This window comes from Conger conger, chromosome 7 (assembly GCF_963514075.1).
Source record: "Conger conger chromosome 7, fConCon1.1, whole genome shotgun sequence".
Taxonomy (NCBI): Eukaryota; Metazoa; Chordata; class Actinopteri; order Anguilliformes; family Congridae; genus Conger; species Conger conger.
Window position 1 is genome coordinate 29,194,321 of NC_083766.1, and position 15,815 is coordinate 29,210,135.

At 41.0% G+C, this 15,815-nt stretch overlaps 2 protein-coding genes across 6 annotated transcripts; one reads left to right on the forward strand and one right to left on the reverse strand.

Moving 5' to 3' along the window:
- Positions 1–114: 114 nt before the first annotated feature.
- tm4sf21a (transmembrane 4 L six family member 21a) lies at positions 115–7,482 on the reverse strand. 2 transcript variants are annotated; one of them, XM_061249065.1, is made up of 6 exons: positions 7,350–7,482; positions 2,648–2,734; positions 2,068–2,133; positions 1,830–1,963; positions 1,122–1,308; positions 115–913 (listed from the first exon to the last, which is right to left on the reverse strand). In XM_061249065.1, the coding sequence occupies exons 1-6, from the start codon at positions 7,470–7,472 to the stop codon at positions 902–904; spliced, it is 609 nt and encodes a 202-aa protein (XP_061105049.1). In that variant the 5' UTR covers positions 7,473–7,482; the 3' UTR covers positions 115–901. The 2 variants fall into 2 exon arrangements, with proteins under 2 accessions (XP_061105049.1, XP_061105050.1); XM_061249066.1 differs by lacking the exon at positions 7,350–7,482 and having other exon boundaries at positions 2,648–3,064.
- Positions 6,802–14,030, forward strand: LOC133133083 (mannose-P-dolichol utilization defect 1 protein-like). 4 transcript variants are annotated; one of them, XM_061249061.1, is made up of 7 exons: positions 8,087–8,233; positions 9,199–9,264; positions 10,428–10,560; positions 11,148–11,233; positions 11,587–11,705; positions 12,540–12,650; positions 13,281–14,030. In XM_061249061.1, exons 1-7 carry the CDS (start codon positions 8,113–8,115, stop codon positions 13,401–13,403), a joined length of 759 nt encoding a protein of 252 aa, XP_061105045.1. In that variant the 5' UTR covers positions 8,087–8,112; the 3' UTR covers positions 13,404–14,030. The 4 variants fall into 4 exon arrangements, with proteins under 4 accessions (XP_061105048.1, XP_061105045.1, XP_061105046.1 ...); XM_061249062.1 differs by having other exon boundaries at positions 13,348–14,030; XM_061249064.1 differs by lacking the exons at positions 8,087–8,233; positions 9,199–9,264 and adding an exon at positions 6,802–7,189.
- The last annotated feature ends 1,785 nt before the right edge of the window (positions 14,031–15,815 follow it).

The window sequence follows — 15,815 nt, forward strand, 5'->3', positions numbered from 1 at the left end:
ATGAAATGAAGAAATAATTATTGTTTCTATGGTTTGTCTGGTATAATCAATTAGACAAAAATAAACTGAAATGTTATTCTGAAAGGTTCAAGCAACTCAAAAAAAAAAGTAACATGAATGGAAACTCCTTTATTATATTGGGGGGGAAAGGCATACAAAAATGCAAAAGATAAATCGTTTTAGAAATTTTATATACTGTGATATACTGAAATTAAATTGTCAAGAGCGGAGTAAATCATTGCGATACACAACAATATATGAGCAAATATACAAAACATAGCTGTTAGATTTTTTCACGTTTTCTAAATAAAAACTTTATTGCTGTGAAAGATGTGACAATCTATATTTCACATGTCATATATAAATATGACATACTTTCCAAAAAGTCCATACAAATAACCTATTGTAGTATATTATATTTATGTAAGAGTAGATTTAACTGACAATCTGATATATAAAAACAGCAACATAAAGGAATCAAAATAATAAATTCCTGCCTCAAAAATGAAGAGATAAGTACAACCATATAATAAAGCATCCTCATCCTTTTCATATCGGGACCCAAATTGGAAATACATTTTAATATCGTGAGCCCAAATTATAAATGTATAAATGTATTACCTTTCAGGGACCCATTGAATTCACATACCAGCATAGCCAACGGGATACTGACTCATTCTGGGACCCAGCTCATGCACTCCTGCAACCTGGGCCACGACTCATAGTTTAAGAAATGCTGCTCTATGATGAAATAAATACCATCTTATTAAAAAATCAACAATTGTCAAAGGTACAAAGATTGTAATGGAGGTGCCTCTGTCTCTCCAGTAGGGGGTGCCAGTCCGTCAGCAACATGCTATGTAGAACTTCAATCCAGAGCCCCTCCACGGGTGTGTATTGTTCATACCGTCATCTGTGTGTTGTAACAAGTGTTTTCGATTAGAGATGACAGGCTTCACAGCAGCAAAGATGGTGGAGCCAATGTCTGCTATCAGTGACTCACAGGTTTAAATTTAACCTCTTATTTTGATTGTACAGTAGCAGGCAAAAATGGGTGGAAACAATGAAATGATTGACAGCTTATTTTAGCTCCACCCATTTTGGCGTTTGCGTTGTCTTACCGTTTTGTCCCGACAGGTCCCACACAGGCAGCCAAACAGTCCATTGACCATCTGGAAGGCACACAATACAAGCTGCAGACTGCTGGCCACCAACAATGTGGCGAACAGGCCCAGGTTGAACTCCACCACGTTCTCAGGCGCCAAGCACAATTTCCAGGAATCCGGCTTGTTCAGGTAACTATTCTCCCTAATGCAGAAAATGAGAGAAGACAGTCGTTATGTGTCATTGTCTGTGTATCTAGTTTTCTGTATCTGCTTCTCAGTAGGTTCTCGATACTGAATATATTTACTGCAGAGTAAAGTCTGAGAGAGATACTTATTGCCTAGTTGCATTCAGCAGCCACACTCTGCACTCTTGTCTATCAATGCAGGAGAAGACAAGCCCATACAATCCTCAGAGATTGGAGGAAGATGCTTCATTTGCGGCATGGGCGGGCAGACTGTGGGTGCCGGATTGGCCAGCAGGGGTCGCTGGTTAGTGAGACTGAATGAGACATGGGACTCAACCATTCCCATTGACTGAATCCCCCTCTCTGAAAACTGCTACAGCCCAATTACTCATTGCCCTGCAGGGCTGGTGGCCGCAATCATCACTGATAGATGAACAGTAGATGAACCGCCCAGAACTTTTAGAGTACATGTAGTCCCTATTGGACTTGTGTTAACATTGTTAAGAGTTGATTTAACAGTAGGAATTTTGTCTCTTACCACTCTCTGAATGGTGCAGTCCACCCTGTAATAGTGAAACAGGTGGGACCATTGGTCAGGCCCAATACTGCAACAATGAAACTGTATAGTGCCCCTGCCACCCCAACTCCAGCAAATGCAACAGACAAGAACATCTGCAGAGAGAGATATGGATACAGACATACAGAGAGTGCTTAACATCAGACAGCAGTGTGGACTGTTCCAAATTTTGAACACCCCCCCAGAGTTGTGGACTCACCCCGCAGCGGTTGGCACAGCAACCTTGCTTTCCTGTGAGGTGAATGTGAATCGCTGGGATCAGCACCTACGAAAATACAGGGAAAGGAGGGGAAGTGAGAGGTGGGTAAGGAGTCATTCAAAGAATTCTCCCTTGAATTATCATAATTATTCTACCCACACTGGTGGATGTGTGTGTCTGTGTGGAATATGCTCAGCTACTTCTTTTCTGCCACTCTGTAGTGATCAGTGCTCAACCGTTTTAATATATCTAATGTTGTGTTCGACCATTGACTATTGTAACCAAATTTATTTTATGTATGTTATTTGTTTTATCCACTGACTTTTATAGACATTTCATTTTACTATGAATTAGAATTTTACTGTTAGTACCTTTATTTCATTTTTGTCTGTGAAGCACTTTGTGATGCAAGTTTTGTACAAAAGGTGGCATGCAAATAAAGTTATTATTATTATTATTATTATTATTATTATTATTATTATTATTAATTAATAGCAGATTAATAATATATCAGGATAAGAGTATTTAACCCCAAGTTACAGCTACCCAATGTTGAGTTTGTAGGAATATAGGCACTTACCATGATACCCCCGCCAATGACCCCTCCCATGTACTTCACTTCCTCTGTGATACGGTTTCCAAGGCCGTCCCGTTCATCTTTTGCATACTGTGTTTTCCAGTCAGGGAAAAAAAGTATAATATTGCAAATGACAGAGATGAGTGCTAAGGGATACAGCGTGATCCCAATGCATTGGGCACACTTTCCAGTACACATGTTTTTTTTCCTGCTCTTTACAGCTTTGTAAGAACAATCCAAAATCCTCTTCTTTTTTTAAACGTCTTTTGGTAATTAAGATGCGTTGTTTCTGATGTCTTGATTCCCAAAGACAAGGTCTCAAAGCTTAATGACCGAGCAGCAAAAAAACTCCACAAACCAAAATCACACAATCTTTTCCCCCAGCTCTCTCTCTCTCTCTTTCTTTGTCTGTGCGACCTGAAGATTTTATATGCCTCGTGGGAGGGTGTGTTTGTGTAGGAGGGTGATGATAAGGTTTTATGATTTGACCAACCCACCTCTGCATCTCTAAGCTACAATTCATCTGTCCTATTGGCATAGGAGTGTACAAAATGCTGTTCAGTTTATTGCATTCATGTGTTTACTATGAGGGAGAGGAACAGGTGGGCTGAGAATTTATTTTTTTGCTCCATTCTTTACTCCACGGAGATGCCTCTATTCTTATCATTTAGAATGAAGGTGGCACAGTGTTAAAGAGGCCTTAGAATAAAGCATAAATGTCATAATTATGCTATTTTTCCTTGGGGAAATTTAAAACACAGATGAAAATCAGGCTCTTTTTTGAAATACACAAAAGAGGAGGCTGCTGAAATATAGCAAACCAAAAAGATGAAAATTACAGAGATGCCTTAAGACTGCCTTAAGCAGACTGCCAGACTGCCTTAAGCAGTAATTGGTTCCTAAACCATACAGCAATCTAACCAGAAGTCAAAGTTAATTCAGGGGCACACCTGCATTGGTCTGTCGAATCAATATGAAGACCAGGCGCAACGCTGGTCCTCATGTTGACAGTAACAGCCAATAACAGACTCAAAATGTCTACAATCAGGGCTACATACTGAAAGCTTTCTTATACCTGAACTAAGGAAGCAATTGAACGCACTTGACTAAAAGGAAACACCTAAAGCCATTTGTCCCACATATTATGGTACCGTGAAATGGGGGGTCAGCTATGTATAAAAAGTGATTGTTTGATTATAAATCTACAATTGTGGAGTACAGAGCCAAATCAAGAAAGAATTTTGTTATTTTGTCCCAAGATACAGCTCACAAGATAGATTCGTTGTATTACATATTACTTGATGAAAAGAAGCCTTCATTAGAAATGGAAGGCCATATTATATTGTGCATATTTGCAGGACTTGCGATCAAACTGTAAAGATCAACAAGATATGGCTGTTCCAATAAAATGAATATTACTTCATGTCTGTCCTTGATTACTTAAGTCATCAATAAGTGCTTTACCACTCCCATATCTTTGGAATGTTATCATTATTAAGAATTAACATCTTTATGTAACATGCGCATAAGGCAATTGATTAAAGTTATTTGTGTATTGATTTGATTTGTAAATATGTAAGTAACGAGTGTTTCAGATATAAAATACATTCATGAAATATTCATTCATCCGTTAGTTCATTCTGGGCCATTTATAAGCAAGAAGAATTCTAGACTGTGTGGTACAAAGGTCTGGCGGATATTTGCAATGCATGTATGTGTGAGTGCGTGCACGCAAATAGATTCAAACTTTGGACTGTATCTTACCCTGCAGGGTGGAAAAGATAAGTGATGGTGAAACCTAATAGATTAACCATGGAAAAAGTGACACCAGTAGTACATAGGGTATCAATGGCACTGAAGTGCTACATTTATAATGAATCTATGAACACTTTATACACTTGTGTTACACATCAACTACTGCAGTCTTCTGTTGAAATGTAAATTGTAATGTAAATACAGACTATAGTAATTTATTGAATTGTTCACATGTAAATGTACTGTACATACTGTATCAATCTGTATCTTGCTTTAAAAAAAAAAAACCTGAACAAGTGTAATCAATAACAAACAAGTGTCCAAGCAGTATGACAAAATGTTGTTGTGGCAACCTGCAGCAACAGCTTTTTGGTCATGATTGGCTCTCCAGTGAGAAGCAGTTTGGAGTACACAAAACACTTGTCAAAGTCCAACTGCAGTTGTGAACCCACAACTATTCCATTTCAGGGTGAAAGATGATGTCACTGCTGTAGGTGGTATGAGTCAATCACAAGAATTCAACAGATGAGGATTGACTAACGTGATGATGTCCTGGAAATTCCCTGACCCACCCAATACCCACACACGTGTACACATACACACCTACTGTAACTGTACAACAGACCATCACCAAGTATACGGTAGCACATTATGGTAACACATTTTGTCCCAATTCCAAAAAAAAGCTGAAGTTAGCATTAAGCAGGAGTGGCAAGAAAAGGAGGGGAGAAGTGCATGTTTAAATAATGATGGTGTACAATTTAATAAAAGAAAGCTTTATATAATAGAAATCCATGGAATTACATCTTAAGAAACCATGAATATACTGAACTAGTCCTGCCCCCTAAAAACTGCACACAGATTTCATTGGTAGATAAAACAAGCTATTAAATCAAAGATAGTTTTACTCATTCAGTAGCAAATGAGCAAATTCAGGGACATTTTATTTAAAACATATTTTGGTAACTGGAATTTATTTGGTCAATAGCAAAACCCATACCAAAAATACAGTCTAATCAGAATGATTTGGGTGAATGCTTTGATCATAACCAGCAAAGTTAAGTAAAGCTACACATTCTTGTTGACTCTTTTGTTTATATGTTTTAGGTATTGTTCAATACAACAATGCACATTTCCCATTTTTTCTGGATTTGAGTACCTCATCTGAACACATCTGATCATGTGAGAGAGCTGGTGGATGGCAGGCAGCTGATGATACAGTAGAAATACAGTCATTGGCATGGCAATGCTGGCTGGTGGTGGTATTTACATTGCTGGGGTCCCTGCATTACGTTTATGAGGACAACGACCCCCCCAGTGAACTATATCAGGATGAGGTGACCAAATATTACCATTTCATTACCATTTCATCATCCTCCCTTTTCTTTTCAAATTGTTCCTTAAATTTCAAATACCATGTTTAATTCTGCAATTCAAAAACAATGAACAGTGGCAGTTGGCTTTTTTAAAGAGGACAGACTGAGGTGTGTTACTCAATATAAATAGCATTTTACAGTCCCTTAAACCAACACTGTGACACTTTTACCACCCTGTACCTGGTACTGCTCTGACCATAAAATACACTCCTATATTGGCACTGCAGCAGAACACTGTCCCATTCTTCCTCTCCCTCCCTCTCTCTCCCCCTCTCTCATTCTCTCTCCCTCTCTTTCTGTCTCTCATTTTCTCTCTGTGTCCCTCCCTCTCTCTCCCTCTCTCTCATTCTCTCCCTCTCCCTCCCTCTTTCTCCCCCTCTCTCATTCCCTCTCCCTCTCCCTCTATCTCACTCTCTCATTCTCTTTCTATCTCCCTCTATCTCACTCTCTCATTCTCTCTCTCCCTCTCTTTCTGTCTCATTTTTTCTCTGTCTCCCTCCCTCTCTCCCCCTCTTTCATTCTCTCTCACTCTCCCTCTATCTCACTCTCTCTCATTCTCTCCCTCTCCCTCCCTCTTTCTCCCCCTCTCTCATTCTCTCTCCCTCTATCTCACTCTCTCATTCTCTCTCTATCTCCCTCCCTCTCTCATTCTCTCTCTCCCTCTCTTTCTGTCTCATTTTTTGTCTCCCTCCCTCTCTCCCCCTCTCTCATTCTCTCTCATTCTCCCTCTATCTCACTCTCTCTCATTCTCTCCCTCTCCCTCCCTCTTTCTCCCCCTCTCTCATTCTCTCTCCCTCTATCTCACTCTCTCTCATTCTCTCTCTATCTCCCTCCCTCTATCTTTCCCCCTCTCATTCTCTCATTCTCTCTCCCTGTCTTTCTGTTTCTCTCATTCTCTCTATCTCCCTCCCTCTTTCTCCCCTCTCTCATTCTCTCTCCCTCTCTATCTCACTCTCCTTTCTCTCATTCTCTCTCCCCTCTATCTCACTCTCTCCCCCTCTATTATTCTCTCTCCCTCTCCCTCTATCTCACTATCTCTCATTCTCTCTATCTCCCTCCCTCTTTCTCCCCCTCTCAATCTCTCTCCCCTCTATCTCACTCTCTCATTCTCTCTCTCCCTATCTCTCATTCTCTCTCCCCCTCTCTTATTCTCTCTCCCTCTATCTCACTCTCTCATTCTCTCTATCTCCCTCCCTCTCTATCTCACTCATTCTCTCATTCTCTCTCCCTCTCTTTCAGTCTCTCTCATTCTCTCTATCTCCCTCCCTCTTTCTCCTCCTCTCTCATTCTCTCTCCCCCTCTCTCACCCCCCCCCCAACAATTTTGTGAGTGAAAGAATGGATGTTGAGTGATGTATTGGCACCATGTCGACACTACTGCTACAGAAGCGGGAGGAGGAGGGACCCATATCCTGGTACCCCACCCCGTTCGATCATTCGAAGACATTAAGCTACATGATTCAGCTGCGCCACCTTCTGCAAAGGAGGCTATAAAACAATGTACGATATGTTCATTATTATTTGTTTTCATTCACTGCCATAGAAAATTATTCGAACTGGACGTAGTCTACTTACCATACATAATACGTGCCGTTTTGATGTTGAGGTTGCAAAATCGCAAAATCTAAATAAACAGAAGGAATCTAATAAAGCATCCAGCCATGATGATCGCACTAGTACTTGTATTGAAGTAAGCATATTAAACGCATGTACACTGAATGAAGAATGTAAGAGAATGACATTACATTCTTTCGGCGAAATATAAATACTAAGAATTAATTCGAACTATAAGACGTCATCGGTATACCGTTACGTCACAGGGGCCACTGTTCTCAAGGACACAAGTTCACGGTTTGAGACTTGCACTTAAATTAAATTACATTACATTAACGGCATTTGGCAGACGCTCTTATCCAGAGCGACGTACCGTTGATTAGATTAAGCAGGATACAATCCTCCCCTGGAGCAATGCAGGGTTAAGGGCCTTGCTCAAGGGCTGTGCGGATCTTATTGTAGCTACACCGGGGATCGAGCCGACCTTGCGGGTCCCAGTCATGTACCTTAACCACTACGCTCTGTTCTGCAGCCTCAAGGCACCTAGTCCCTGTTTCCGTGTTGTTATACACGTGTAACCTATTTATTTGTAATTTGAATGAAATCGCTTTACATGAGATGTCAATACAAATGAAAATAAGCCAGTAAACAGTTAAACCCATTCGAGAGTTATTCTTATTTAAGGTTGCCTAGACTTACGTAAACAAGAAAGTTCTGGAACTTAAATAACTGGTTTACAGATGTTCTAAGCAGAGGGAGAACATTCCCAGCTGCACGTTGCGCCATGTCTCGGAATTCCACGAAGAGGATGGACACTATGAACCCTTTTAAAGATTTTTTGTTGACGCATTATATGCCAGAGAAATGTTACAACGAGTTTTTTCACAACTTTAACTTAATACACGGTGAGGTATCTACACCCTACAATGTGGGGGATATGACATATTGAAATTGATGCATAAAAATATGCGATTATTACCTGTCTATCGTAAAAGGAAACGAAAAGTACGTTGAATCAGCGTGGCTGACATCGCGGAGCTATTGGACTAACGCGAGCTCCAAACAGTAGCCTGTGGTAGCCTACAGCCTACACCTGACCTGGTGAAAACAATGCCAGTTTTGTTAAATAGCTTATTCGTGCACTTCCCCTTACATTGAGATCTGAGGTTTTCTTGATATTTCTCTTGATGTTTGCTCGTGCATTCAGCCGAGGTGCAGCGCCTCCGTTATTAATACATGGGCTGCAGTGTCAATATTGTGGAACGCATTTTATGGGTCGCGTGGCCTCTTGTTACATAACCGGTATTGTCATTAGGAGTTGGAGTGAAATAATTTAAATTACCACTTTAAAAGGGTATATTTTCCACAGTTGCATTATCGTCTTTACTTGTTTAATTTCGGTGTTTTCTGAAATCAAAACCGATTGGAGCTGTTTGAGACGACCACTTTCTTTGTTAATCTATCTACCAACGATTTAATGCAGGGCTGGTCTTGGGTCGAGGTCTAATCACGTCGCAAATTCTTATCTAAGGAAAATGTGACGTCTGCAGGATTACACTGTAGGCGTTGCGGCCCTTTGAAACACTTACTTAAGAATTACTCTTGACCGAGATTTATAACAGCATATAACCATATAGCCAAATTACTTTGCCAGAAGTTGAAGGCTTCTTTTGTAACCTTGGTCAAAGTATGATCAATGCTTAAATCAATGTTTTGTGAAATTGTTAATTGTGTGACTACAATGTCAGCAAATAATAAGTTTGTGAGTTTGTAAATAATAAGTTTATATTTGTGGACTGTGTTATTACAGTATTATTGTCAGCATTTAGTGGAACGGGCAGGTTTTTGACTCTGTCCCTCTGCTTCCTAGTGCCTTGTCTGAATATTTTTCTGAGTAAAATCCTGGGTGTTTGGATCATGCTTGGGACTGTTGTAGGTGAGAAAGCACCACTCTGTCTCTTTCCTTCTTCATCTTGTTCTCTCCGCCCACTGTCCCACCATCTCCTTTTCTCACGCCCTCCTCTCACTGTGTCCTCAGTACACTCCTCATTATCTCCCATCCCCTGCTCAGGGAGCGCTCTTCTCCTTTTCTGTTTCCGTTCTGTTGCCTTTCTGGTTGTGGTTAAAAAAGGAAAAAAGATTTTAAATTGTATGGAATTATAAAAACCAATAAAACAACCTCTCTGGTTGTGTCCTCTGCCCAGTCCTTTACAGTTCTCTCTTCTACAGCTCATGATATATTAATGTGCACGTACTAGAGGAATGGGTGGCACGGATGGTGCAGTGGGTAGCACTGCCACCTCACAGCAAGGAGGTCCTGGGTTTGAATCCCCGTCGGCCGGGGCCTCTCTGTGCGGAGTTTGCATGTTCTCCCCGTGTCTGCGTGGGTTTCCTCCGGGTACCCCGGTTTCCTCCCACAGTCCAAAGACATGCAGGTTAGGCTGATTGGAGAGTCTAAAATTGCCCATAGGTATGAGTGTGTGAGTGAATGGTGTGTGTGCCCTGCGATGGACTGGCGACCTGTCCAGGGTGTATTCCTGCCTTTCGCCCAATGTATGCTGGGATAGGCTCCAGCCCCCTGCGACCCTGTTCAGGATAAGCGGGTTCAGATAATGGATGGATGGATGGACATACTAGAGGAAGAAAATCCTATGGGGAAAAACTATTGGAAAGGCAAAGAACCATATACCTCACCACACAGGACTGCTATTTATATGGCTAAAAAACAGTTACGCAAAGCAGATAGTTAATTGTGGAAAATAAGGATTAATGAACAATTCATACACACTTTCAGATTTTTCTGCATGAACTTTCCAAACCATATTTCCCCAATACTTCAGTGACAAAATCAGTTTTTGATTTCGTTTGGGCCTTCTTTGTATCAAGTACTTTTTCCTATATTGTATTCTTTAGCAGTAGTGTTTGTCCTTTTGTCTAATTGTGATAGTATGTTGAGTGATTTCATTCATAATTATATTTTAATGCTTGAATTTACATCATGACTACGAAGAGTGGTTCTCCTGTGTTTATCACCAAACAGAAAGTAAATCCCTCTCTCCTCGTTTACCTGTCCCTTCCTCACTTTGCCTGTGTTTGCAGTGAAGCTGCCACAGATCTGTAAGCTGCTGAGGGCCGGGGGTGCTGAAGGCCTGAGCTTCGTCTCCTCTCTCTTCGAGCTGTTCGCCATCACTGGCAGCATGGTCTACTGCATCAGCCTCAACTTTCCCATCGGGTACAGAGAATAAAAAATGCCTCAAGGCCCCAGGAGCCTTTACATTACATTTGGACTGTCAACTGTCAGCCACTGCCAGTGACTAAAATGTTCATTTACATTTTAGTCATTTGGCAGACGCTTTTAATCCAAAGCGACTTACAAGTGCATAGGTTCTACCATAAGTCAAAGCATCACATCCAGAACTAGCAAAATACACATGAAATGCTGTTCTAAACATAGTTGTCATCATAAGTGCATTTTCTTTATTTTTTTTATTTTTTTTTTTGGGGGGGGGGGGTTAGACAAGGATAGGGATATCAGAAAGGAGGGGCAGGGGAAATCAGGAGGGAGGACTAAGGTAGAGTTTGAAAAGGTGGGTTTTGAGTCTGCGTCGAAATAGGGGGAGGGATTCTGCTGTTCTGACAGTGGTAGGCAAGTCTTAAAACTGCAAGAACAATTAAATTACATTTGAATTCATGCACTTCTTAATACTTTCCTTAAATAATTGCTCACAAATAATGACTTACTGGTATATTAATTTGGCAGCAAAAAATGAATCTGTATGTAATACATGTATTGTGTGTTGTGTGTTGTGTGTTGTACAGTGCCTGGGGTGAGAGTCTGTTCATAGTGATCCAGAATTTGACCATTGGATTCCTCATTCAGCACTTTGGAGGAAGCACCCTCAAAGGTATTGCCTGCCCCCCTCTTGTGTGAGCACCTACCTCTGGCCCCCCAACGTCTTCCCTGGGGCCCATGGTTTGTACATGAACACTATGCACTGTCACACAGGCAATTCTTGTTCTACTGTTCCACTGGTTACATATGCTGCATGTGACTCTTCCCATCAGAGTGGCAGTAGTTCAGCCATACTGATGGGCTGCTGTTAAGGTACTGTTCCAGTGTCTGTTATTGGCCATAGCACCACCCAATGAGGGAAGGATTCAGTCAGGAGGGAGAACTGTGTCATATGTGTCAAATAAATATAAATATTAAAACATAAGGGTAACAATATGATACATCTATCCTGTGTGTTTACTGCAGGTGTTGGTTTCGTCTTAATTTACTGCTGCCTCCTGTCTCTTCTCATCTCCCCTCTGACCCCCTGGTCAGTTGTCATACTGATGGAGTCCTCATATATGCCTGCTGTTATAATTGCCCAGGTACGTGACAACAGAAATTATGGGGTGGCATCTAGTGTGCAGAGATGAGACGTGAAGAGCAATAATTGTTTTAATTTATAAATAACCCTGGTGTTTGTAAGTGGACAAGCCAGTTTTACATACAGATACAGTTCTTCAGAAAGTATTCAGACCCCTTCAGTTTTTTTGCACAATTTATTGTGTTGTAGATTTACTTTTAATTGATAAAATTCAGTACTTTGTAGAAGCCACTTTGGCTGCAATTACTGCTTCAAATCCTTTTGGGTAAATCTCTACAAGCTTTGCACACCAGGATTTGGGCAGTTTATCCCATTCTTCCTGGCAGAGCCTCTCAAGCTCCGTCAGATTGGATGGGAAGCGTCTGTGAACATCTTCAGGTCTAGCCACAGATATTCTACAGGGTTATAGTCTGGGCTTTGGTTTTGGTCGCATGCACTCTGCATTCAGCGTTCCCTCAATTCTGACCAGTCTCCATTTGCCTGCCGCTGAGAAGCACTCCCATAGCATGATGCTGCCAACACCATGCTTCACCATACGGGTGGTATGAGCCAAGTGATGAGCAGTGACTGGTGTTTGCCAGACATAGTGCTTGGTGTTCTGCCCAAAAGAGTTCAATTTTTGTTTCATCAGACCAGAGAATCATTTTCCTCATGCTCTCAGAGTCCTTTAAATGTTGTTTGGCAAACTGTTACTCAAGGGTGGCTTCCATCTAGTCAATGTACAGCCTTCTTTCCCCTCCCCTGGGTTAACATCTTTCAAATAAGGTGTTTAAGCTAGGACTCGAATAGTGCTGTGCCTTTATTATTGCTAATCATAGCTCCTTTGTGTTTCCAGCTCATTCAGTCAGGGATGAATTATCGCAACGGTCACACAGGCCAGCTCTCAGCCGTTTCTGTCTTCCTGCTCTTCTTCGGGTCCTTGGCTCGCATTCACATCTCTGCAAAGGTAGACAACCCAAGGCCACTGTGATCACTCCAGTTTATAGTGCAGTAACGTTATGGCCAGAACTGACTGGTTCCATTGTTTGCTGAACATGGAATGAAACCCAGAGTCAAATATTCAGTTATGCTTTAGCAACATGAGTCTGTGCTATTACTGTCACATTACCCTGTATTATTCTCCACTCCGACCCCTAGTGGTGTAATGAGCTTCCCACAACAGGCAGGATAGTAGAGTCGCTGTCTATCTTCCCGCACAGACAGGTTTCACCCTGTTTACCCTGTTTATTGGTTCAATAAACACTGAACTCCCATTTGACTACCCATAATTATGCTATACTTATCTTCATTCTACACCCTCACATTTATTTGCTACGCAGCAAAATCTGGGGACTCTTATGGTAGAGTTGAATTGACACTAAGATTTTGCTGTTTAATGGAATCACTACATCTTCAATCTCCTGCGTCACCTATGTGTGCACTTTGTTTTATAGTTTGTCGAATGACTCATATTGTTGTCGTGGCACTGAGAATTTGATATCATATCTAAACTTTGCCTTATCTAGATAAGAGTGCCTGCTGAACATCTAAAGGGCTTAATGTAATGGAAATGTCTTCCCTCCTCATGTGCCTGCAGGATACTGGAGACTCTCTGATGACCCTGACCTGTGTACTTGCATCCTGCTGTAACGCTGTCATTGCAGGTCAGGTCCTGTGTTATTGGAACCGTAGTCCCTCTGTTAAAGGGAAGGAAGAATAGACATGGATAGCCCACTCATCCAGATGCAGGACCAAGGACTTACTGCCATTCTGTTGACTAGGTGTGTGCAACTCCTGGAGGGCCAGTATGTATCCTGAAAGTGGTTTTAGTTCCAACCAATTATTCTGGCTTCATTTCCTACAATGCTGAATGTAACAGTTGCAGCTTATTCACTGCTATATCAGTGCAGTCATTGGCATTACATCCCAAAATGGATGTGCCCTTATGTACACTGTTGGTACACAATATATATGTATATATATTGGTCAGGAGCTTTTAGTGTGGAGTTGGCTTGTTACTGATTTAGTCCTCCCCCACCTGTCCTTTGCCCATACCACAAAAAAGGAAATATCATGTTGAACATTTCTTGGGGAATTTTTATGTAACCAGTGAACTGCCGAAAGTAATTCACCCTACAACTCTATATCCAAGATATCAAGGCCTTAAATGTAAAATTTGAATGCACAAATTAAATCAAAGTTTTACTGAAAGTGTTATAATGAGTGCATTTCAATTGTGATAAATAGTTTACGTGATGTTGATCAATCATCTGTCAACATATGTTTATGTCGACCTATCTGTACATTTTGGAGGGGAGAGAGAAGGAGGACTAATTGTTGGGGGGAAGGAGGCCAAGAATCCAGTGCTGGGGGTGGGGGTAGGGCTGAGCCATGAGAAAGGGGGAGGTGGAGAGGGGCTTGGGAGGGCCAACTGTGGGGCACGCATAAATCAACATTAGCATTTTTAATATTCATACAATTGTTTTGTTAATGCCTCCAATATAACATTCTGAAATAAAGGGAAGGGTGGAATTAAAAAGTTTTCAACCACAGACACTTGTCACGCTGTCTATCATCTCCATTGAACGCATTAATGATTTATGTCATGTCTGCCAAAAAGCATACCATCCCTTATGGGATTATGAGGTATTTCTCATACTACTGCATTATGGGGGTCTTAAATGACAATTATACACTATGTCCTACTGATAGACATGGGTCTAGGCCATAGTCCCTGTCAGGACAGGTCTTTATCAACCATGGCCTACCATGCTTTCAGTTAATTAGCTTTAATTGAGTGCTGTTGCGTTCAACCCAGTTGTGTTTAGTGAATGGCTCGGTGAATTTGAACAACTATAATTTAGAGTTGAAATGGAGTGAAAACCTAAATATATGTTGGGGTCTGTAGAACTAGGATTAAGAGATATTGCATTAAGGGATACTTTTAAAAGACTAGGTCCATCAATTCTGGATGTATTTGACCAACATTCTTCGCTCAGATAACAAGTGCAGTCATCAACAGAGCCATGGATGTGATGTGAAATAGGAGCAGGAGAAACATTTAGTGTTTAGTGTTAAATGAACTGTAATTTTGCTGTTGCAGACCATTTTTGAGCACTATAAAGTAAAATATCCATTGTTAATTCAACTCCAACAGAGTTTATATGAGTCCACTCTGATTATAGTTGGCTTGCATAAACACTGTAAGACTTGATTTAACACCGAACACTTGTACTATGTACTGAGGTCATTGCTAGAATTCCATTAATGCTGAACATTTTAATAATTATATAATAAAGTGGGAAAAGGGAAGGAGCCCAAGTGTTGTTCCCTGCAGAAACTCTGCCAAGTGTGAGAAGTTGATTGCCCAATACCGTGCACATCTGGGGCCACATTCAGCCACAAAGGCTGTGTTTACAACTACCCCATTCAAGACACCCCACCATTCAACCTCGACCCCCCTCCCCTGCCTTCCCTTCCCCCCATCAGGCCTCTGATTAGCCAGTGCTGCCTCCACATTTCCATGAGAATAGCAGCGAACAGGGGAAAGGATTATAGATGGATCGGGAGAAAAAGGGAGACCAAGAAGCTCTACTTTTCTGTCCAATTGGGGGGGGGGGGGGACAAAGCAGTCCAGGGGGTGCTGCAAAAAACTTTGCTTGATAGTGTGTGCCTCAGTGCACTAAAGCACTGGACAATACACCATCAAATTATAGCTGAGCCTGCAATGTGCCAGCAACTTTCCTCCAGCAAAGTTGTCTTTTCATTTCTTGCTGCCGTCCCCCCTCCAAATGTGCCTTGTTTCTTTTCCACTTTTCAATATCTTTAAAAACAAATATTAAACATACTGTATTTCTTCTTATCTTCCAGTAATAATGTCACAGGTACAACCTGCATGCCTTGAAGATGTGGAATATCACATTTTGTTTGTTACACTCATTGTTTACATTTTGCAAAAATAGACCATGTATCAGATAACGGTGTTAATGTTAATATGTGTGGCTAATTAATTATTGTTAATTATTACAATTTAGAGAAACATCCATCTCACACATTTCAGTGCATTATGTGTCAATACAATAATTGATTAATTGATTGTTCTGATCATATGTTATAATGATGAAATGTTATA

Excerpts from the sequence above, each read along its gene's own strand:
- LOC133133083 (XM_061249061.1), top strand. The coding sequence starts at position 8,113 with ATGTCTCGGAATTCCACGAAGAGGATGGACACTATGAACCCTTTTAAA. Across the intron at positions 11,234-11,586 it reads TGGAGGAAGCACCCTCAAAG|GTGTTGGTTTCGTCTTAATT; the intron begins GTATTGCCTGCC and ends TGTTTACTGCAG. Across the intron at positions 11,706-12,539 it reads CTGCTGTTATAATTGCCCAG|CTCATTCAGTCAGGGATGAA; the intron begins GTACGTGACAAC and ends TTGTGTTTCCAG.
- tm4sf21a (XM_061249065.1), bottom strand. The coding sequence starts at position 7,472 with ATGCTTACTTCAATACAAGTACTAGTGCGATCATCATGGCTGGATGCT. Across the intron at positions 2,735-7,349 it reads AACGGCACGTATTATGTATG|TATGCAAAAGATGAACGGGA; the intron begins GTAAGTAGACTA and ends TGGAAAACACAG. Across the intron at positions 1,964-2,067 it reads GCTGTGCCAACCGCTGCGGG|ATGTTCTTGTCTGTTGCATT; the intron begins GTGAGTCCACAA and ends CTCTCTCTGCAG.